Source organism: Oncorhynchus gorbuscha, linkage group LG10 (genome assembly GCF_021184085.1).
Source record: "Oncorhynchus gorbuscha isolate QuinsamMale2020 ecotype Even-year linkage group LG10, OgorEven_v1.0, whole genome shotgun sequence".
Classification (NCBI taxonomy): Eukaryota; Metazoa; Chordata; class Actinopteri; order Salmoniformes; family Salmonidae; genus Oncorhynchus; species Oncorhynchus gorbuscha.
Genome location: NC_060182.1, coordinates 78525766 through 78550138, shown reverse-complemented (window position 1 = coordinate 78550138; position 24373 = coordinate 78525766). Strand labels below are relative to the sequence as shown.

General features: G+C 41.4%; 2 protein-coding genes across 6 annotated transcripts in view; one reads left to right on the top strand and one right to left on the bottom strand.

Annotated features, from left to right (window-relative positions):
* Positions 1–18624, bottom strand: part of ralgapa1 (Ral GTPase activating protein catalytic subunit alpha 1) — a 124127-nt gene extending 105503 nt beyond the window's left edge. For all 5 annotated transcript variants that reach the window (XM_046367160.1, XM_046367156.1, XM_046367159.1 and 2 more), the window contains exons 1-4: positions 18259–18624; positions 2554–2664; positions 2378–2427; positions 1417–1474 (exon numbers count right to left, since the gene is read on the bottom strand). In XM_046367160.1, the coding sequence (XP_046223116.1) occupies positions 1417–1474; positions 2378–2427; positions 2554–2664; positions 18259–18364 (325 nt within the window). In that variant the 5' untranslated portion in view covers positions 18365–18624. The remainder of the gene's footprint in view (positions 1–1416; positions 1475–2377; positions 2428–2553; positions 2665–18258) is intronic.
* Positions 18625–20000: 1376 nt separating this feature from the next.
* Positions 20001–24170, top strand: brms1la (BRMS1 like transcriptional repressor a). The gene is made up of 11 exons (XM_046364614.1): positions 20001–20447; positions 20531–20680; positions 20794–20884; positions 21011–21138; positions 21589–21668; positions 21811–21907; positions 22127–22216; positions 22363–22427; positions 22648–22687; positions 22944–23073; positions 23185–24170. The coding sequence occupies exons 2-11, from the start codon at positions 20545–20547 to the stop codon at positions 23300–23302; spliced, it is 975 nt and encodes a 324-aa protein (XP_046220570.1). The 5' UTR covers positions 20001–20447; positions 20531–20544; the 3' UTR covers positions 23303–24170.
* The last annotated feature ends 203 nt before the right edge of the window (positions 24171–24373 follow it).

Below are 24373 nucleotides of genomic sequence, written 5' to 3'. Positions count from 1 at the left end.
GGGGTGAGGAGAGGGCGGTGGAAAAGGAGAGACCACCTAGTGGAGGGGTGAGGAGAGGGCGGTGGAAAAGGAGAGACCATCTAGTGGAGGGGTGAGGAGAGGGCGGTGGAAAAGGAGAGACCATCTAGTGGAGGGGTGAGGAGAGGGCGGTGGAAAAGGAGAGACCATCTAGTGGAGGGGTGAGGAGAGGGCGGTGGAAAAGGAGAGACCATCTAGTGGAGGGGTGAGGAGAGGGCGGTGGAAAAGGAGAGACCATCTAGTGGAGGGGTGAGGAGAGGGCGGTGGAAAAGGAGAGACCACCTAGTGGAGGGGTGAGGAGAGGGCAGTGGAAAAGGAGAGACCATCTAGTGGAGGGGTGAGGAGAGGGCAGTGGAAAAGGAGAGACCACCTAGTGGAGGGGTGAGGAGAGGGCAGTGGAAAAGGAGAGACCACCTAGTGGAGGGGTGAGGAGAGGGCAGTGGAAAAGGAGAGACCATCTAGTGGAGGGGTGAGGAGAGGGCAGTGGAAAAGGAGAGACCACCTAGTGGAGGGGTGAGGAGAGGGCGGTGGAAAAGGAGAGACCACCTAGTGGAGGGGTGAGGAGAGGGCAGTGGAAAAGGAGAGACCACCTAGTGGAGGGGTGAGGAGAGGGCGGTGGAAAAGGAGAGACCATCTAGTGGAGGGGTGAGGAGAGGGCGGTGGAAAAGGAGAGACCATCTAGTGGAGGGGTGAGGAGAGGGCGGTGGAAAAGGAGAGACCATCTAGTGGAGGGGTGAGGAGAGGGCGGTGGAAAAGGAGAGACCATCTAGTGGAGGGGTGAGGAGAGGGCGGTGGAAAAGGAGAGACCATCTAGTGGAGGGGTGAGGAGAGGGCGGTGGAAAAGGAGAGACCACCTAGTGGAGGGGTGAGGAGAGGGCAGTGGAAAAGGAGAGACCACCTAGTGGAGGGGTGAGGAGAGGGCAGTGGAAAAGGAGAGAACACCTAGTGGAGGGGTGAGGAGAGGGCGGTGGAAAAGGAGAGACCACCTAGTGGAGGGGTGAGGAGAGGGCAGTGCACTAATATGCTTCACTCTCACTCCAAATGCATGTTACAAATCATGTGGCTACAGTCAGTACTAATACAGACATTGGTAAGGGCCTGATGCACACTTAACTGGCTTAACCTGCTTTTCAAACACATGATGGGACCAAATGTCTGATCATGAGGTAAAGTCTTGAGAAGGGATGGGCAACTGGCAAAATGTCATGTAAACCTCACGGCAAAATGTGTAGAATTGCAGGAAATGAACTATCAACTGTCAAAAGGGGGGCTTCAAAAATGATGCGTTCACCCACATAAAATGTTTGCCCATCTCTGATCTAGAGCAAAACACACACATTCCCACTCATCTGATGAAGATGTCCACACAACATGTACAAAGGCCTAGTACAAATGTACCTATGCTGTGGAACTGCCATCGTCCTTGTATTCGCTCTGGTAGGAGTTGCAGAATTTTCTGTTAACAGAACATAGAATACAACAGTTAGGAGTGGTATGAAAGCCAGTGTCAGTATTACTACTGGGTTGAAACAAATGAATCCATCTTCATTGGAGAATATAATGTCAATTGTCCAAAGAATGTCAGTGGTCTAGCCTCTCTGTTGTGGATGAGCTCTATCATCAGCCAAGCGGTAGACGTCTCTGACTCCATACGAAGAAGACCATGAGACAAGGGACAGGTGAGGTGAAGACACCTTTCCAGGGAAATCTTTGAAAGGAAGACTAGTGAGACTAGTATGACTAATCTCACACATTTCAACACCTGCAACTACTTAATCCCGGTCACCTCGCCTGACACACATGGAGAGGAAAGTCAGTTTTCTCAGGGAAACTTTTTAAGTATCACTGGCCTTAGATGTGAGGTCAACTGCAGCAGGAGGACTGGTTCCTACCTGTAAGGAGACTATGAAGATGTAATGCCACATGACTCATTCACACCCATGTGAACTGGTAAAGGCCACTAGCTGTTTGGCAAACAGACACCCATTTTTTTTTGTGTGACCATAAACCTGCCTTTCAGCTCACTGTCTAGGTCTATAAATATGACACAAAACAAGACAATGCCTACAGTGTGTGTGTGTGCATGTTGGCAGGATCATTTTGATCCTGTGTGTGTGTGTGTGTGTGTGTGTGTGTGTGTGTGTGTGTGTGTGTGTGTGTCAAGCAAAACACAGAAAGAAGCACTCCACTTTCTGATTTACAGTAGTTTACACATTAACCTGCTTGGGGGGGTGTTAGGCCAACTCTCTGTTACACCTACTCCATTCTGCTTTCTACGTATTCAGAATCCATCCCTCTCAAAATAATTGGGACACTCATTTAAAACAAATCCTCAATATTGCAGAAGTAACTGTCTTACCTCAAATATGAAAAGAATGGAGTCAAGTTCTTCCCTTTGTGATTTGTGACCTGCAAAAGAGAAGAGAATGTGAGGAAGTATCTGAAACAATACCAGTGACTGTAAAACATCCTGTAATAATGTGAAAATAACATTCATGTCAACCAACCAGACTATTCTCAAACTTTTATTCTCACCTTTCTGTTTGAGACTGACTTCAATAATAACAAAGTTCTCAAAGAACACATAGTAGATGTGAGAGTAGTACTGATCAAAGAAATGCTTCAGGTCCCCCGACTCTGCATTTTCTGCAGAGAAAGAAAGAAAGAAAAGAAAAGAAAGATAGGAAGAGAGAAGAGATCAAGAAAGAAATAAAGAGAGAAAGAGGAGAGAGGAGAGAGATGTACTGTTAAACCACACAGCAATGCAAACAAGCAGACATAATGATTCAGAGTTAAGGCTGCTATCTGAGAAGAATAATCAATGTCATACAGGCTTTGAATGCCCTGGATTTCAACTACACTTAAAATGACTAGGGGCCAGGAGGTTTTCCTGGTCAGGTCACACGAAAGCTACAGTAAAGCCTGGAGGTTTTTATTGAACTTCAAAGACTCAGTCACTGCTAATTCACAGTCATTTCCCCACCTGTTATCATTCACCAAAGAGCTACTATGAATAGCCTGGAGGGGCTATTCATAGAAATAGAATGAATAGAATGGGCTTGGAAGCTCTAACTCTGGCAATTTGACTGCTAAACGTATGGGTGCATGAGCAAAGGCTGCCTGGAATTGTGTTGCAACAATTTCCATGGTATACTGAACAAAATTATAAAATCAACAATTTCAAAGATTTGACTGAGTTACAGTTCATAGAAGGAAATGTCAGGATTTGGCCAGGGTTGTTCCGGTTTTTGGTAACTAGATGCCCCCATTGTGCCTTTTGACCTTTTGTTTTCCCTTGATCCCCATTATTATTTGCACCTGTGCCTCGTTTCCCCTGATTGTATTTAAACCCTTTGTTTTCCTCTGTTCTTTGCTCTGTGTTTGTATGTTAGCACCCAGCCCTAGTACTCTGAGAACTCTTGTTGATCCCGGTGGACTCTCTTGTGGAATTCTGTTTTTTGTTCTTGTTTGTTTTTTGTTTTTGAGTATCTTTTGAGGCTTTTTGTGCTTTACCTTCCCCCTTCTGGATTTACCTTTTTTGTCTTGGAGGATTACCTTTGTTCTTGTAGGATTCCTTTTGAGGTTGTGGAGTTACATGTTTTCCTGAAGAACTTCACTTTTTACTTCATTAAACACACCGTCTCAAGTACTGCTGTGTCTGCCTCATCTTCTGGGTTCTGCCGACTATTCGTGGCTCAGTTGGTTAAGTGACTGTTTCTCACTCCGGAGACCCGGGTTCGTAACCGGGTCCTGACAGGAAATCAGTCAATTTGTGGTATCTTTTACTTCAGCTCATGAAAAATGGGACCAACACTTTACATGGCCTGCATACTTTCCAGACGTCACACATGAACATGCTCTAGATCGACTAGTATGAAACGTGTTACAGTTGCCGCAACTTCGCACAGCCATTGAAGAGGAGTGTGACATCATTCCACAGGCCACAATCAACAGCCTTATCCCTCTATGCGAAGGACATGTGTCAAGCTGCATAAGGCAAATGGTGGTCACACCAGACACTAACTGGTTCTGGTCCACACCCCAACCTTTTTTATAAGGTATCTGTGACCAACAGATGCTTATCTGTATTCCCAGTGATGTGAAATCCATAGACTAGGGTCTAATTCATTTATTTCAATTGACTTACTTCCTTACATGAACTATAATGCAGTAAAATCTTTGCAATTGTTGCATGTTGTGTTTATATTTTTGTTCTAAGGCACTGCATCTACAGTGGTAGAGGCGTCACTACAGACTCGGCTTCGATCCCAGTCTGCATAACAACCGGCTGTGATCGGGGGTCCCATAGGGCGGCACACAATTGGCCCAGCGTCGTCCGGTTTAGGGGAGGGTTTGGCCGGGGGTGCTTTACTTGGCTTATCGCGCTCTAGGAACTCCTTGTGGCGAGCCGGGCGCCTGCAGGCTGCCCTGCAGGCTGACCTGCAGGCTGACCTGCAGGCTGACTTAGCCCATAGAAACACATTGAATAACAGATTCATACACAGAAAAAAAGTCACAAAATATATCAAAAGGAAGTTAGTTTTTAAGAAAGATCAGGAAATTATACCATTTTGTTTACCCATATTTAACCCCTTTTTCCAGGCTCTATACTACTTCCATATTTTATTTTTTTACTGGTACACGGGCTAAACTCAAAGCAGTTTTTTGAGACCGACATGTCATTCCTTGCATAGACTGAGGGGCAGTTTTGAGGAGTGCCTGTGCAAGCTGGTGAGAACACGAGAACCTCTACAACCCTTCAATGAGGTCGTATTCCGACAAGCACGCAAAAAAACAACAGCTGGAGGGAGAACTCACAAAATTTGAACAGGGATACTGAAAAGGGTGAGGAGACTAGGAGTGGGGCTGCCACTAGGGTGTGTCCCCCACTGACTGTCTGACAACTGGATTTGCTTTGTGTTAACGTGAAACATTCTCAGATGTACACACCGTATCTGTCATATTGGTGTCTTCGTCATTGTGTGTGTTTGTGATCTTATGTTTCGTAGACCTCGTTAGAACATGTGAAATCAGCTCTTTTCTGGCTGGAAGAAATTGTGACTGGGGAATATTCCGTGCCCGTGTTGTCAAATTATAATTATTAGCAGGGCTAGTTCAAACATCTGAAAATAGACAGTGTTGTGTGTGTGCTAATTAAATTGATGTTCATGAATTCAGTTCTTTTGGGTAAACATTTTAACTCAAAAGGAGCCCATGGAGATGTTTTATGATTGCATGCATTGTATTCTAATGTATTTTTGCCATCTGCGTGTAGATTTTGGAAGGTAGGGGTGTTTGGGACAACTCAGAGACAGAGCAGAGCCCTGAGGGTCCATTGATTCATCTCCTCCCTTTCCCCAACGCCCAGGCCCTTCTCACCAACACCCAATGCACCATCCAGGTGCCCCGTTGCCCTCTGCCCTGCAACTCCATCAACCTCCGCCCCATCTCCCCGCCCAGGTCCAATGGCCGGAAGAGGAAGACAGCAGATGGATGACTTAAAGAAATGGAGTTACAGAAACGGCACAAAAGGCCGTCTACGACGTCATGGTGTAGGTACGTACGATGGATTGTGTCTAATCCTTCTGATAACCCCGTTTCTCAGGGACATGATGTGTCTGCTCCGTCCGCTCCCCAGAAACTGTTATGTGCTTTATTTATTCACTGGTTTTTTATTTTTATATATTGACTTATTTCCTCATTCACATGTTACTGGTGGTTACTTTGCGTCTTTTCTCTTATTTCCCCTTTCATCACTTTTCACCTGTGTATTACATATCTCTATTTTCCTCTTGTGATAGTAAACATCTAAAAAGGTCTGCAAATGTATTTGCCTGGTTATTACTGTTTTCAATCCATCAGTCACTAAGTAAACTTGTACTTCTTTGTACATGAGCTATGTAGATGAGGTTAATGTTCTTGGGGGGGGGGGGTGTCTTTATTGTCTACAGCTGGACACTCACCCATGTACCATAGCAGGGCGGACTTAACTGAAAGACCACTACATGACCATGTACAACCTTGTTATGTAGATGATGTTAATGTCTTGAGGGTCTATTGTCTAGAGCTGAACAATCAGTCTCAACCATGTACCACAGCAGGAAAGTCTTAGATGAAAGGCCAATACACATGACACAAAGTCAGGTAAATGTCTTAAGGGTCTAGCCTCCAAAAAATATGAAAAACTAAAACAAGGATGACGTGATTGTCATGGTGGTACTTTATTGTGAGAAAAACAGCCAAATCCAAACAGCAAAACCAAGCGTGTAGGACCACGTCATAAACAGACATTGAAAGAAACGTATGTGTGGACATGTTTTCCAAAGCACACTCCAATGTTTACATGTTTCTTGGGTCCAGGAAACTGTCTCCACTCTCCTGTACGCAGGTCCCCAGTGGTTGTGGAGTGATGACTGTGTTGTCAATGATTAGTGAATGTGGTGCAAAGCTAATTGTGCAGGGCCAAGCAGGCCTTCACAATGGTCTCTGGGGCAACATCAACATCTTGCAGCAAGGATCCCAAAGGAGTTCTCTGAAATTCTTGTGGCTTGAGTGGAGGTAGTTGTAGATCTTCTTGGTGTCATCAAGGCCAGAAGAACCTTTGAATAAAATAAGCATTTCCATTAGCATTGAACAGGAACATGAAGGTTATGAAATATGTACTGTAACAACTGTGTAGCATATGCTTTGGACATAAGCCCCTATTCTCTTACTAAGATGCCTGTTCACTTTTATGCATATCATTTCAATGTCTATATTGATATACTTTTCACATCCTATGTATATAGTCACATGTATTTAGCGTATCTTACCCAGATATGGTTCCATCAGGTTTACCCTGAGATGGAACGCCTTGTATCCCACGAAGACATACAGGCTCAGTGTTTGGGTCCCCAACAAGCACTCTGGCCTTTGTAGTGGCAGCTGGCCTACAATGAGTTGGGAGCCAAACTTGCTTTGTGAGAAGATTCCCGCATCTCCCTCCCGACCATATGCGCCCACTGTGATGAAGTGGTATCTTGCATCGCAGACTGCCGTCAGGACCATTTGAGAAAAGCCCTTGTAGTTGTAGTCCTCCCTGCCTGAGTTTGCCAAAGCTGGGATCCAATAATGTTATCCACACAAAACGGATAATTCAAATGATCCCCAAAATCCCTGGAGATTTCTGCCCATTTTACAGCATTTGAAATTCAAAAAGAGACATGCTTGCTTCTGCTCCTGTGGCTAAAAAGGTGTGTTGTAAAGCACATAACACCAGACTAGGCTAACAAGTAGCTAGCTAGCTAGTATTTGTAAACAGGCATCACACCGGATCGGAAGTTCAAATGTTGTCACTAACTAGAGTCAAAAAGAGTGCCTCGGCCCCTCTTACTTGGTCAGCTACTCTGACTCCCAAGCCCCTAGCGGTTATATACTACACAAGGCAGACTTTCTCTCTGCATGGAATGCAACGAAGAGTCTACTGCCCCCCAGAAAACGACTCCACCCGTGTGCACACACGGAGCGGAGCTTGTAGCTGCCTCTGAACAGACAGATTTATATAGGGATTTTCTTATTATGCTAATTCGATTTCCACAGGGGCACTGATATCAACTCTCGTGGTTTAAGAGCAAAAGAAATCTCTGCGTCCCCCTTATGCTACCTTTGCCACGGCTACTGGAAGAAAATCAGAGGGGTAATCAGAGGGGTAACACTGCCCAGAGCCCACCATATTCATTAACACACTAATCAGCCTGGGAGGGTCTTGTGAAGGACACCGCCAGGATAGTGTTGAGAAGCCTGCCAGAGGGAAAACAGAACAGGAAAAGACAGGCACATGGAAGCATGCATGTCTTCCTATCTTGTCCAGTCTCCCTGAAGCCTGTAGAATCTCAGGGAAGAGGCTTTTAAATCCCCCGTGACATCATTTAGTCTACTCCTGTAATCCTGAACAGAGCCAGAGAGGAGAGATGGCAGAGTCATGGGAGAGACAGGAAGAGCAAAGTAAGATACTTCCAACAGTTATTTCTTTCTCTTGTCTGAATCACTAAACAAATACTTGGCCTCAGGCGGACCCATGTTGGAAACTCTCTCTCACTGGTGCCACACACAAACACAGGCACACATACTTCTCTGACCTCTCGGTGCTATGGAGCATATCTCAAATAACTGACGGAAGAGACTCAGTCAACTGCAGCCAAGAAACAATTCTAAGACTCAGATTGGCATACATTTTAAAGTGAACAAACTAAAAAACAATGACTACAAAGTTAGACAAGCAATACAACTCCATGCACAATGACTAACGGTTTGTGCTGTTTGTGCGTCATTCTGTTCCCAACCTTGCATCTGATCTGCACTGTTCTTCAAGTGCAATCATTGTTTTTTTTGTTTGACATGCATTTTAAAGTGAACAATCTGAGTCTCGGCATCATTCTGTTACTTTTGAATTGTCCTGTACCATTACACAAAGCTCAAACATTTCTCCTTAACAAAACTCTCCTCTCGATGACAGTCCATCTGCATCACTGCAACACCCTCTCAGTTCAGCACGTGACAAATCCAAAATGAAGAAAACTATTTTGGGGCCAAAGGTACCAACTAATCCGAACTAATTTTGCCATGGCTTGGCTGAAGAACTACACTTGTCAACAGGTAATATTAATATCTGCCAAACAGTACACACACACACACATCCAGCTTCCTCAGTTTGCCCAGTTGAGGGCCAGCCCGGAACTGCTCTGTCCTAAACAATGGCTTAGCTTGGGGAATGGGGGCATGTTCTTGTTGACTTGCTCTGCTGAGATAGCAGCAAGCCAAGCAGCAGTATTGCAGTTCAAAAATAGAACACAAGAGTCTCTTATTCAGAAAGAGGCAGCATGCATCTGAAATGGCACCCTATACAGTGCCGTGAAAAAGTATTTGCCCCCTTTCTGATTTTCTCTATTTTTACATGCTTTTGATACGGAATGTTATCAGATCTTCAACCAAAACCTAATATTAGATAAAGGGAACCTGAGCTAAAACATGTATACTATTTTATTTATGCAAATCCTAATTCCCCTGTGTGAAAAATAACTGCCCCCTTACACATAACTGGTTGTGCCACCTTCAGCTGTAATGACTGCCACTAAATGCTTCCTGTAGTTGTTGATGCTTCCAGTCTCTCACATTGCTGTGGAGGAATTTGGTTCACTCTTGCATGCAGAACTGCTTTAACTCTGCAACATTTGCGGGTTTTTAAGCATGACCGGCTTATTTCAAGTCCTGCCACATCTCAATTAGGACTTTGACTAGGCCATTTTAAAACTTCAAATTTGTTGCTTTTTAATCATTTTCATGTAGGCTTGATTGTGTGTTTTGGATCATTGTCTGGTTGCACGACCCAGCTGCACTTCACCTTACAGACGGATGGCCTGACATTCTCCTGTAGAATTCTTTGATAAAGAGCTAAATACATGGTTCCTTCTATTAAGACAAGTTGTCCAGATCCTGAGGCAGCAAAGCATCCCCAAACCATCACACTACTACCACCATGCTTGTCCGTTGGTATGAGGGTCTTACCGTGGAATGCAGTGTTTGGTTTTCGCCAGACTTAATGGGACCCATCTCATCCAAGGATTTGAGTCAAGTTTGCCAAAAAGCACCTGGATGATCATCAAGACTCTTGGAGGAATGTTTTATGGACAGATTAGTAATTCAAAGTATAACTTTTCGGACGACACGGGTCCAATAATGTTTGGCGAAAACCGAAATTGTAAAGAGTGTATTTTTCCATATAGAGACACACCCTGTGTTTTAATAAAATAAACTATATGTACTGAGCTTGTCTGACACTTTATGCACACGGTTTGATTCAATAATTAAGACACACAAATGACTCAAGAGGAAGCCATAGTTTAAGATAGCCAAACTAGAAGAAAAACACCTGTTCCCAGCCCTCCTCCTCCCACTGCTGCAGACCTTCTCAGATCCTGCCGTTACACTCCTGAAGTACACCAGGCGTCGGCACCCTTTTCCATTTGGAGTGCCAATTTATATCTTACCATTTCTACCGATCTGCATATCAGTTATGATTTTCATATGCACATTTTTGTGCAACGGTTATATTTAATTTATAATAGGCTTTGTAACTCAAAATCATTGTCATGTGGTTAATCTGAATTCAATCTAAACATACAATTATACAAATCTAAAAGTAACTCCTATTGTCAACTATGTAAAAACATCCTACATAATGCCAACAAAAAATTGCGGCCTGCAGGTCAAAAATACCCTGATAAAAAAATACCTGAGAAATCCAATTGGCTATGCATGGCGGTCTGCAACAAACTTGAAAAATTGTATCGACTTATCAACTGTATCTGTCCCGAAGCTCCAGCTAGCAAACTTGCAACAACAATATTCTGGGCCCTCGGGACAGACACAACTGTAGGCTATTTGTGCAAGAGATAAGAATTAAATCAGGTATTTTATGACGTTTCCACTGGGTTAGAACATTACATGTTTCCCTTTCATACCGACTGGTTATCGAAAGGGAGATAGTTGGAAATAATTGTAAAATACATTGAGTAACTATTGTCATTCTCAATGGATTCTAAAAACAGACTGTTTACTTGCTGTTTGATGTGATATTTGTAATCTTTATTTCTTTTTTTTAAAGCTTTAAGCTCAAAACTCATTACTGGTGGTGATATAAGACAATCAGAAATAGTACCAGAGCTCCCCAAATGGACACATTTATAGGGGTACATTTGCACACAGGTCAGGTAGCCTACATTTATATGCAAAATCAGGTGTGTGTCCTTACTGAACAAAAGACAATTAATAAATTGACAAAACTCATGAATTGGAATGATATAGGTGAGCTCTGCAAACAACACGTCCACTCCAACAATCAGAACGGTACACGACTCATAATAATAACAATATATTGAATGCATTAACAGAAAGACATTTGGTCGACCAACAGCCTATTGACCAGTTGACTAAACGGGGTCAGCCCTAGTCTGCTTTGTGTTTTCATTTTTGCTATGGAAAAAAATACTGGGAAACTGGCCCTACTTTTTAAACCAAATATTTGGCCAAAAGTAGTGTGCTACATAGAGAATAGGGTGACATTTGGGAAGCAACCTTAGTGTGTGGAGAGGCTGGCCCTCTCTCGGGTCATATTTACATGAAGACTGTAGTCAACAACACTGAATTCTGCCAAGTCTTTGTCTACAGCACATGATCACACTACTGTGATTGGTAACACTGACTGGGTCCAACCATACACATTGCCTGTATGAGTTGGCTCTTTTGACATGGTATTGCATTGGTGTCATGGGGCATTTAAAGTTGTCACTACTATTTCAATGTAATTTCCTGTCCTTGAGAGGAAATGCATCTTTAGGTTCCACCTATGAAGAATGACGAAGGTGACTTAAACATGTTCACGAATTGGGTGTGGGAATTTCCACGGAGTTGATAAAAATCAACAAATAGGGTACTGACAGCTGTCAGTGTAGCTAGCTAGCATGTTAATTTTATCTAGCTAGCTTGCTATCCTGCTAACCTTATCTAGCTAGCTAATGTTAACTGTTGTTGCTGGGTTTTTCTTTTTTACTATACTGTATTCAAATGATTAGCCAGCTGGTTCTATGGCTGGTTCTGGAGCTTGATTTATCAGAAGCATTGATTTAGGGAAAACGGATTTGAATTCGCCATCAAATGTTATCTCCTAAGTTTTGGCATGTTCCATAAATTGCAGCCACTTAGCCACCTTAGAAAGAGTTACAAAGAATAATATGAAACTCAGTTATCCATATTCTCTCCTAGTGAGAGAGCCATCGCAGTAGTGGCACATGGCTACTCATTTCTCCTAAGTGGAGATTCTCTTTTCTCCCTCTCCCCATTTGAATTCCATGACGTCACTGTCACTTGTCCACTCAAGCTTAACATTGTTGTCATCTTCCTCCTCCCCCCTGTCTAACACCCAGATGGCGACACGCATCTCTGCGTGCCTGGCAGATATCTTAGCTTGGATGTCGGCTCACCATCTCAAGCTCAACAAGACGGAGCTGCTCTTCCTCCCGGGGAAGGTCTGCCCGCTCAAATACCTCTCCATCACTGTTGACTCCACAGTGTCCCCCAGTGCAAAGAACCATGACATGACCCGGGACAAGACCCTGTTGTTCTCGACAAACAAAGCCGTGACTCGCTCCTGAAGGTTCATGCTCTACAACATCCCTAGAGTATGACCCTGCCTCAAACAGGAAGCGGAGCAGGTCCTAATACGGGCACTTGTCCTCTCCCGTGCATGCCTAATATGTACGCAATGATTCTTCAAGAATATAACTTATGAGGTTAGTTCAACAATCATACCCTATCAGAACCCAAAATATAAGCTAGTTCCAAAAGAAAAATGTACAAACACCACATAGCTTCAAAACATGGTTAAAACTAGGGATGCACCGAAACAACATTTTTGGCTGATGCTGATAACCGATATTTTCCTTGCCAAAAAAATACAATACCGATAATAAACATTTTAAGCATTCTTATACAGTTAAATAGTTACACACACACAAATGACCAAAGTTATTTTATTGGCATTTACGTATGTCCCCATTACCAGTGAAACATAATCAAAACCTATTTCTTTCACTTAATTGCTGTGCTGGTTCTTTATCAATTTGCTCAGTCTCAACCAGGATTTCATCATACACGTCAAGCAGTGGAGTTTCAGCTCTGTCTGTCCGTGGCCGCTCTTCCTCGGTGTGCACTGTCGCTGCGTCCAATTCCATCTTGGCGTTTCAATGCCATGGCAGAGGGCGTCACGTCTCCTGCAGACGCAGTTGAGATTATTTCTCAGTCAGTTGTTCGAATGGAGCTAGCTAGTGTGTTCATGTTTCAAACATGTTCTCAAATGCCATTGAAATGGAAGCAGCGGTATGAGAACAGCACATTCTTGAGCAATACGGCTTTCCTCAGTACGAAATCCTTGTCGACTCACTGTGTTGTCAGAATCAGCATGCTCATGGGGCGGGACAGCGCTTGTCCAAATGTCAGTCCTGAAGCTAATAGCAGTGACATCCATAGCAAGTAGCTCATGGATGTGCGTTTCAACAATACCATGTAACTCCGGCAGGGCAACATTTGAAAAATAGCACCTACATGGTAGTGTGTACCGGAGCTCGAGGTGCTCGAACCAGTTGGTGAAAGCCAACATCATCCACAACAGAGAACGGTTGATTGTTAAGAGCAATGAATTTAATTATCTTTGCGTCAATGGATTTCGCCTTTGACTTGTCTCGCTGAAATGTTCTTACTCTTTCAAATGACTGTTCGACTTGAACTTGGTTAGCTGTTGGAAGTGTGCGCTTTGTATTTTTCTGCTTTTGTTCTGTGTAGCTCTGCATCATTACTAGAGGTCGACCGACTATGATTTTTCAACGCAGATACTGATTATTGAAAGACCAAAAAAAGCTGATACCAATTAATCAATGATTTTTTTATTTATATATATTTGTAATAATGACAATTACAACAATACTGAATGAACACGATTATTTTAACTTAATATAATACATAAATAAAAATCTATTTAGTCTCAAATAAATAATGAAACATGTTCAATTTGGTTTAAATAATGCAAAAACAGTGTTGTAAAAGTGCAATATGTGCCACATAAAAAAGCTAACATTTAAGTTCCTTGCTCAGAACATGAGAACATATGAAAGCTGGAGGTTCCTTTTAACATGAGTCTTCAATATTCCCAGTTAAGAAGTTTTAGGTTGTAGTTATTATAGGAATTATAGGACTATTTCTCTCTATACAATTTGTATTTCATTAACCTTTGACTATTGGATGTTCTTATAGGCACTTTAGTATTGCCAGTGTAACAGTATAGCTTCCGTCCCTATCCTCGCTCCTACCTGGGCTCGAACCAGGAACACAACGACAACAGCCACCCTCGAAGCAGCGTTACCCATCGCTCCACAAAAGCCGCGGGGGAAAACCCCTCCAAGTCTCAGAGCGAGTGACGTTTGAAACGCTATTAGCGCGCACCCAGCTAACTAGCTAGCCATTTCACATCGGTTACACCATCCTAATCTCGGGAGTTTATTTTTATTTTTTATTTTACCTTTATTTAACTAGGCAAGTCGGTTAAGAACAAATCCTTATTTTGAATGACGGCCTAGGAACAGTGGGTTAACTGCCTGTTCAGGGGCAGAATGACAGATTTGTACCTTGTCAGTTTGGGGGTTTGAACTTGCAACCTTCCGGTTACTAGTCCAACGCTCTAACCACTAGGCTACCCTGCCGCCCCAGTTGATAGGCTTGAAGTCATAAACAGCTGCTGGCAAACGCACGAAAGTGCTGTTTGAATGAATGCTTACGAGCCTGGTGGTGCCTACCATCGCTCAGTCAGACTCAAATCATAGACTTAGTTATAACATGATAACACACAGAAATACGAGCCTTAGGTCATTGGTCGAAACCGGAAACTATCATCTCGAAAACAAGACGTTTATTCTTTCAGTGAAATACGGAACCGTTCCGTATTTTATCTAACGGGTGGCATCCAGAAGTCTAAATATTCCTATTCCATTGCACAACCTTCAATGTTATGTCATAATTACGTAAAATTCTGGCAAATTAGTTCGCAACGAGCCAGGCGGCCCAAACTGTTGCATATACCCTGACTCTGTGTGCAATGAACGCAAGAGAAGTGACAATTTCACCTTGTTAATATTGCCTGCTAACCTGGATTTCTTTTAGCTAAATATGCAGGTTTAAAAATATATACTTCTGTGTATTGATTTTAAGAAAGGCATTGATGTTTATGGTTAGGTACACATTGGAGCAACGATACGCACCGCATCGAATATACGCAACACAGGACATGCTAGATAAACTAGTAATATCATCAACCATGTGTAGTTAACTAGTGATTATGATTAATTGATTGATTTTTATAAGGTATGTTTAATGCTAGCTAGCAACTTACCTTGGCTTACTGCATTCGCGTAACAGGCAGTCTCCTCGTCGAGTGCAATGAGAGGCAGGTGGTTAGAGCGTTGGACTAGTTAACTGTAAGGTTGCAAGATTGAATCCCCCGAGCTGACAAGTTAAAAATCTGTCATTCTGCCCCTGAACGAGGCAGTTAACCCACCGTTCCTAAGCAGTGATTGAAAATAAGAATGTCTTAACTGACTTGCCTAGTTAAATAAAGATTAAATAAAGGTATAAAAAAAAGAAAAGATATCAGCCATATCGGTGTCCAAAAATACCGATTTCCGATTGTTATGAACTTGAAATCGGACCAAATTAAATCGGCCATTCCGATTAATCGGTCGACCTCTAATATCCACAGTAAAACAAGTCCTATATTGGCATAACCTGAAAGGCTGCTCAACAAGGAAGAAGCCACTGCTCCAAACCCACCATAAAAAAGCCAGACTACGTTTTGCAACTGCACACGGGGACAAAGATTGTACTTTTGGAGAAATGTCCTTTGGTCTGATGAAACAAAAATAGAACTGTTTGGCCATAATGACCATTGTTATGTTTGGAGAAAAAAGGGGGATGCTTGCAAGCTGACGAACTCCATCCCAACCGTGAAGCACAGGGGTGGCAGCATCATGTTGTGGGGTTGCTTTGCTGCTGGAGGGACTGGTGCACTTCACAAAATAGATGGCATCATGAGGCGGGAAAATTATGTGGATATATTGAAGCAACATCTCAAGACATCAGTCAGGAACTTAAAAGCTTGGTTGCAAATGGGTCTTCCAAATGGACAATGACCCCAATCATACTTCCAAAGTTGTGGCAAAATGGCTTAAGGACAACAATGTCAAAGTATTGGAGTGGTCATCACAAAGCCCTGACCTCAATCCCATAGAAAATTTGTGGGCAGAACTGAAAAAGCGTGTGAGAGCAAGGAGGCCTACAAACCTGACTCAGTTACACCAGCTCTGTCAGAAGGAATGGGCCAAAATTCACAACTTATTGTAGAATGCTTGTGGAAGGCTACCCAAAACATTTGACTTAAACAATTTAAAAGGCAATACTACCAAATACTAATTGAGTGCATGTAAACTTCTGACCCACAGGGAATGTGATGAAAGAAAGAAATCATTCGCTCTATTCTGACATTTCACATTCTTAAAATAAAGTGGTGTCCTAACTGACATAAGACAGGGACTTTTTACTCTGATTAAATGTCAGGAATTGTCAAAAACTGTGTTTAAATGTATTTGGCTACAGTGTACGTAAATTTCTGACTTCAACTGCACATTTTACTTTTATATTATTTCTCTCTGCATTGTTGGGAAGGGCCCATAAGTAAGCATTTAACTGCCTGTTGTTTACGAAGTATGTGAAGAATACATTTGATTATGTTTTTCCATTGAAGATTTTCTTTAAAAAAGGAGCCATGGATGTTGATTAAGCCATGGGAAACACTGACTGAGCTTAGGTTACACATCCTGTGTGGCGTCATGCCTGAAGCTTGTCATCCATTACTCAGCTGCCATTATGGTCAGGCAGTGCTGGACCACAGCCACACAACTCCCTACTAGGCCTAGCCTATATCCCCAACATGATTGTGTGATTGTTATCTTGGGCCTGAAATTCCCCATGGAGTGAGCTGGCCAGGGTACACCCATCCAATTTCCACAGAGCGCAGTTCCTAACCTACTCCCTGGAAAACTGAAGCCACTCTAGTTGTACACCATGTGTGCAGCACTTTTGAAATAAAAGTGCTGCACACAAGCTTCTACAGTTAGCTAAGGCAACGACATAAAATCAGGTTTTACACTCACAATTAGCCTATTTTTTTGCTATACTAAAGTTATATTATTAGCCTATAGTTTTAAATGAATTAGCCTATATTATTTTTTCAACAACCAATAAGACGAAATGCTAGGCTTAACACATTACATTTAAACACATTACATTTTTATTACACAGTATGTGGCTATGATGTTTCTCAGTAACACACACACACCTCTCCAACCTCTTGCCGCATCCAAAACAACTGAGAACTTAGAAATATCAGACTTCATACAGTGGGTTCAAGACAGCTGGGAACTCTGAAAAAAACAAGGTCCATCTGGTTTTGAACAGTCCCCCGGGCATCTTTCTAGAGTTCCGGCTTTCCAATCTAAACATCACTGATGACCGTTGTTATTTTTAGTTGTCTTAAATGCTCCATCAGCTACTGGCACATATGCACAATGAGCTGATGACAGTCTGCGTTCCTACACCAGTTGCTGTACTGGGGGACATTGGAAGCAGGAAATTTGGTATGTGCCTTGAACACAATGGGGGAAATGGGTTCATGAGATGGAGCAGCAATGTTTCACTCACAAGTCACAATGCCATGAAGTTATGTTTTTCATAGCTTCTACAAATACAACAGAATTTAACAATCTCCAGTCCATTTCCTCTCAAGATCATATTTTTAAAGCCTTGGTACAGACCATGCAACAAGAGGGCTTTTGGCTTTAAACTCAGGACACTTGGTGAAACAGTAGGACTCTGTTCTCTCTAGGACTGACTTTCCTGACTAATCCCAAAGGAAGCCCTGGTTTACATCTTCTGTTTTTTCACAGGGTCCACCCAGTGCCGCCTACAGACCCAATCCCATCCTCCAGACAGGCTCCGTTTTGCAGGCAGTTCTTAATGAACTCCTCCAATTAGCTAATTGCCTGACATCTCAAATCTGGCTCTAGTATATGTTGCATCTTCAGTCCACAAATTGTGCAGAAGGCAAGGGGCAAGACAGAGATAAATCCCTTAAGACACATATTGACAAATGGGACGGTATATCATCCTTGGGACGTCCCTACCCCATTGAGGTTGAAATGTAATATGGTTCAAGTTCGGTAGGGGTTTAGGTTAAGCACGTCCCGAGGACCCCGGAAACACTGACCAAATCAAAACATGGTTGACATCTCGCAATCTCGAATTATTCGCAGAATAGAATAAACTAGATATGGACCAGTTTGAGCCACTGTGAATACAATCAGTATGCAACCAGCACATCAAATTTATTTTAAGCATTTCAATTACACAAAACATGTTATAATGGCTAGCAACATCTGTATAGTGATGGAGTAGCAACAATTAGGCACGTTAGCTAGCTACTCCGCACTAAAAACAGATACAATTCGCAAACTCACTTCAACTAGGATAGCTTTGGTTTAGCTGTAGCATCAAGCTATAGCTAGCCCAGCAAGATAGCCGACAAAATGTCTAATTTCGACTTACCTATAACGATCCGCAGGTGTTTTAGGCGTGTCAGTACATCTTTTTTGGGATCCAACACTTTCGGTGTTGATTTTTTGACGTCCCCATGAGGCTTTTTTGAGAACATTCCGAAAGAAGGAGACGAACGAATCTGTGTAGGAGGCAGCAAGCCCCTGTTAATCTTCTTCAAAAGATTGCTAACCACAAGAGAGCTGGAGGTCCGTTATCATTTGATTATGTACTGCGACCTAATAGCCTTCAAGGGCGATAACATGTATACAAATACATTAAAGTCGGTGAGAGGTGTGCATTTTGCAGATAAGAGTTTATGTAAAATGTTGCTAGCAATCCAAACAACACACCTCTCCTCAAAACATGGCGGAGCTTGAGATATGAAAAACAAGTTAATGGAAATCAGAGCAATTCAACGCTCCATTCTGGTAGAAATAAATTATATATATATATATATATATATATATATATATATATATATATATATATATATATATATATATATATATATATATTCATGTAGTGTCTGGTTTGATTCTTTGAAACATTTTAGATGCCAGTCAGATCCTAATGAATGGCATAATGTTTCCCAAGCAAGCAAACAATCTGAAATTTTAATTTCAAAGACCACTACTTGTGGGTGGACCATTTAATAAAAAAATCAAGTTTCACATTACATGGAAAAGTGAAAGTGCACTGTATTAGTCTACATTTATCATACTGTCTTCTGTGACTGTCAAACAAGAGGAAGAGTGAGAGGGGAGATAGAGATAAACGTTTTCTATGTGTAATGTTTACTCTGATTGTTTTTTCTTTGTTTTGTTTAATTCGCTTTGTTGGTTTTTGCCATTATTTGTAGGTTTATTTCACTTGTTTTAGCAATGTAAACAAGTTTCCATGCTAATAAAGAAAACATTTATTTGCGGCACTACAGGTGGCTATATCAGTTCGCTAATACAGGACTTGTAAAGGGCAAGTGCGGGTACTTTTGTGTGAGAAAGAAATTATATATTATTTTATTTATTTAACTAGGCAAATCAGTATAGAACAAATGATTATTTACAATGACAGCCTAGGAACAGTGGTTAACTGCCTTGTTCAGGGGCAGAATGACAGATTTTTACCTTGTCAGATCGGGGATTCAATCTAGCAACCTTTCGGTTAGTGGCCCAACACTCTAACCACTAGGCCATCTGCCTTAAAATATATTTATTTTTATTTTTATTATCAGGGCTCAGCACCCCGACTTCCCGCGACTATGCCTGTCTTCCTTCCTACAAATGCACCGATTTGAATGGAACTGGACAGGTAACAGCAAAATATCTGAAGCCAGACACCACATTGCTTACCCCAGTTCTGTCATTTCAGTTGAGATCTAGATCTGAAAGCGAATTTAGCGAAGTGAAAATACCGACAGTATTTATTGAAATATGTAGTTACAGTAGTACTGTAACTACATATGGACTTATATACGTTTTCATGCATGCTTTAATTATAAGCATATGAACTGGAAATTCGAGACAGTTACAGTACTACTGTAACTACATATTGATTTACATAAGGTTTCACGCATGCTTTAATTATCAGCATATTAATTGACAATTCAAGACAATGTTCTCATTCTCAACTTTTCTTGATTTGATTTGTATGGTCTAACGAGATGGTGCGCTGCTTTGTCAAACCCTGGGGAATGTAGTTTGAGTTCTAACCCTTTTGTACAATTACTTCACGGTGACATTGTTGTAAAACAACTACAATTCCCTGACATCGAAATGCACGTCAATTACGCGCCATTGAACCGCTGCGATTTATCGTTTGTTTTTAGCTTGGACGCTTGCTTGCTGGCTAGCTAGCTAACGTTAGCTAGCTTTCCATCAATGCTTACCGCTTATTCAATCAGACATACAACGATATTATTTATCTTTCTGATTTTATATTTTACTATTGCTATTTTTTTATACTAATCTTACCGACATATTCATGTCATCCGATGAACTGTGTAGTTTTCGAAAGATAGTTTCACTTGCTAGCTCGCTAGCTAGCAAGCGAGCTATCTTAATTTCCGGTGTTTTTTGTTGTTGTTTTATTCGCTAACTAACGTTAGCTTTGCAACGATTTTGGAAGCTATTTCTAAAGTAGATATCTATCTCTTTTTTTGTTGGAAGTACAACATACAATTACTCTGTTAGTAGTTGAAGGTAAGGTAAAGCTTTGAACTAGCATTATTATGACTAGTTCATTTATTTGGCATTGTGATACAAGCATTCTGATTCAAATCCAGGTAAGACAGTCAACATGCCGGTACATTCTCGAGAAAAGAAAGAAAGTAACCACGAGGAGATGGAAGTCGACTATCCAGAACAAGATGGGAGCAGTTCAGACGAGGATGACACTGAGAGCTCGTCCGTGTCAGAGGATGGGGACAGCTCGGGTAAGAATAGTTTTACCAACCCAGTTTGTTTGTAAACTGCAAGTGATTTGCTACACATGTTACATGAATGCACCTGTTTGATTGGTATTTTGGCTATCATGCATGTATTGTAGAGATGGATGATGAGGACTGTGAAAGGAGAAGGGTGGAGTGCCTTGATGAAATGACAAATCTGGAGAAACAATTTGGAGACCTGAAAGACCAGTAAGTCTCTGACTGCATTTACTGATTGGATTTACATTATACATATGTCTCAATTCCATCACAGTGTGTCAAACAGGTGAATGTATCTAAGGTTAACCAATTGTAGCCAATGCTGTTTTTGTTCAGGTTGTACAAGGAGAGGTTGAGTCAGGTGGATGCCAAACTCCAGGAGGTGATTGCAGGCAAGGCTTCGGAGTACCTGGACCCCCTGGCAAATCTGCAGGAGAACATGCAGATCAGAACAAAGGTTGCTGGTAAGTCTGTCGCAAGCTAATCTTTGGATTATATTATTTATGTAGCTTTAAACTGATTTCACAAATTGCTGCGGCATTGAACACCAGATTAATAAATTAAGGTTTCCAAATCTAATTTTATTTGTCACATACACATGGTTAGCAGATGTTAATGTGAGTGTAGCGAAATGCTTGTGCTTCTAGTTCCGACAATGCAGTGATAACCAACCAGTAATCTAACTAACAATTCCAAAACTACTGTCTTATACACAGTGTAAGGGGATAAAGAATATATACATAAGGATATATGAATGAGTGATGGTACAGGGCAGCATACAGTAGATGGTATCGAGTACAGTATATGCATATGAGATGAGTTATTCCTAATTGTCATCCAAACTAAATCTGATGAAGAAAATTGAATGAACAGTATGCTGGCATGTCTCACTGTCAAATTGTTTTCCTTCTCAGGGATCTACCGGGAGCTCTGTATTGAGTCTGTAAAAAACAAGTACGACTGTGAAATCCAAGCAGCTTTCCAGCACTGGGAGGTGAGCATTGTTGTTGGGAAGTCCACATATCATAGCTCTACCCATGTCCGTCTTCAAACCTCTGATGTCGAATTAATTTATTTGTATAGTGGCTTAATTGATTATAATTTGTAACCATTGATTCCTCTTTGTTTTGTCTTAGAGTGAGAAGTTGCTATTGTTTGATACAGTGCAGAGTGAACTTGTGGAAAAGATCAGGCGACTGGAGGAGGACAGGCACAGTATAGACATAACCTCAGGTATCGTCAAGTCATTGCGCGAGCCACTAACGTAGCATGCGTAACCCAGCTCTCATATGGCTAGTTCCCCAGACAGTTGCAAGCCTAGTCCTGGACTTTAAAGCTATTTTAATGGAGCATGCTTTTTAGTCCAGGACTAGGCTCAGTCTGTGTCCAGGAAACTGTCTGATAGTGGCATGTCTTAATATTCCCTTTCCTCATTGACCCTCCTTTTCTCAGAGCTCTGGAAAGATGAGCTGCAGTCAAGGAAGAACAAGAGGAAAGATCCATTTAGTCCAGACAAAAAGAAGAAGCCAGTTGTTGTGTCAGATATCCTCTTTCATCGTCTGAGTCTCAACAGAATGAGTCTCATTTTTTTTATTACAATCTTGGTCTGTGTTGTGTGTGTACTTGTCCCACCCACCGCACATTCACACTTGCCTTTATATACACCTGTATTTCCTTAACATCCGTACGACCATATATTGTCTACATGTTACAAGACTTGGATATACTGGAGGATTGGACAGCAGTCAGAAAGGTACCATGCCTCGTCGATGCATAGTATGGTCCTGTAGCTCAGTTGGTAGAGCCAGGATAGTGGGTTCGATTCCTGACACAACCTATACATGTATGTGTGACTGTAAGTCGCTTTGGATAAAAGCTTCTGCTAAATGTAATTTATTATTAGTATTATATTAGTATGTTTTGGATTTATATGATGATTATGATCATATTCTAACAATTTTAATATCTTAAAGGCTGTGGCTACTTTGGGACCTCACAGAGGTAAAACTGATGGTAAGACTCAACTTCCATTTTGAATTAAAGACTTGTGCTGTAAATTGTTTACTCACTCTATTCTGTTATTGTGAGATCCTGCCCCTCGTCTCTTTTTGGTTTTCTGAACCAAACTATGAATGAACACCATGCTTAATAAACACAATTTAATGTCAGCAAGTTGAAATTATACTTTATAAGAAGTTACTATACCAACTTGGATTGTGTACTTTTGTGACAAACATTTTTTTTTTCTCCACCAAACATTAAATTGCAGTCTCCACCAATAAGAATGAAAAGTATCAGCATAATGCTCGATCAGAAGAGGGAAAGTTGAGTTATGACGGAGAATGGTACTGCCGTGGACAGATGATATGCATCGACAAGAAAGATGAATTTCCCACAAGGTGAGGATACTGGCATCCTTGTGAAATATACTTTTTTGGAAGTAAAGTATTTTATGTCCTTTATCTAACAATTTCAATGTTTAATCTTCTCTTGCCCCCCTCTGTCCAAAGAGCCATAATTACCACAATCAACCACGATGAGGTTTGGTTCAAACGACTAGACGGCAGTAAATCCAAGCTGTACGTCTCTCAGCTCCAGAAAGGCAAATACACTATTAAACACTCCTAATTTTCAGGTCAACTTGCACCACTCCCTCTCCAAAGCTCAGGAGTTATTCAAAGATCCCCATGGTGCCATCTTCTGCCTATTTCAAGTTTTCTAATGAATTCTGAATTAAATACTTAAAATACAATTTATATGAAATACAATTTTTTTGTTAATTTCGTGAGATGGGTGTGGGTCCTCTAAATAGTATTGTGTGCGACTAGGTGTGAATATGACCATGTTCCAATGTCATTTTTATTGGGTAAGACAGACAGATATGGAGAACACGAGTTTCCAGACTCTCTTTCTACAGGTTTGCCTTAACAGTAGCTCAAAGCATTCAGATGAGAAAATGTACTGTATAATGGACTAACACTGCAGGATCTATAGAAAGTTACATGGGACATCAGTATAGATCAGTATATCAGCCTCTAATGTACATTGATAAGTATCTATTATCTCTTGCCATACCCATCTCTGCTAGTTGTACTTTTTGTAATTTATGATAAATTCTTTGTTAGTGGTACGGTACTGGTGATGACTGTCTGTATAACTTTAACACTTATGTCTTACATCTTCCAATGCAGTATTCATCTGTTTCTTGCTGTCTGTCTTAATGACATTCCTACATAGGGTTTTAAAATTCTAGTAATGTTCCCAAAATTCCTAGGTTTTCCAGATAACCCGGTTGAAAGTGTCCCAGAATCAGAAGCGAATAAGCAGGAAAATCTGCCCTAGATTTCTGGAAAACCTGTGAATTTTGGGCAAGTTACAACCCTACTTGTACCTCACTTTGAGATGCTGTAGGTTTGCTAGAAAGGAACCACTGTCTTAATGTACAGAATAAAAGGAGCCTGCATGTTTTATATAAATAAAGGGAAAAATCTGTCTATAAACTTTGTATTTTTTTAGAACCCAATACAATTTTCTGAGAAGATCCAGTGAAATGCACATTACTTTTTCTACACTTAGCTTTTCCATAATCTCATTTCATGTCATGTGTGCTTGAGGTCAGCATCTATGTCCATATTTCTACAACAGAGTAAAAAAAACATCTTAAACTGTTTTACTTGGGATAAAGATATGCCCCTAAAT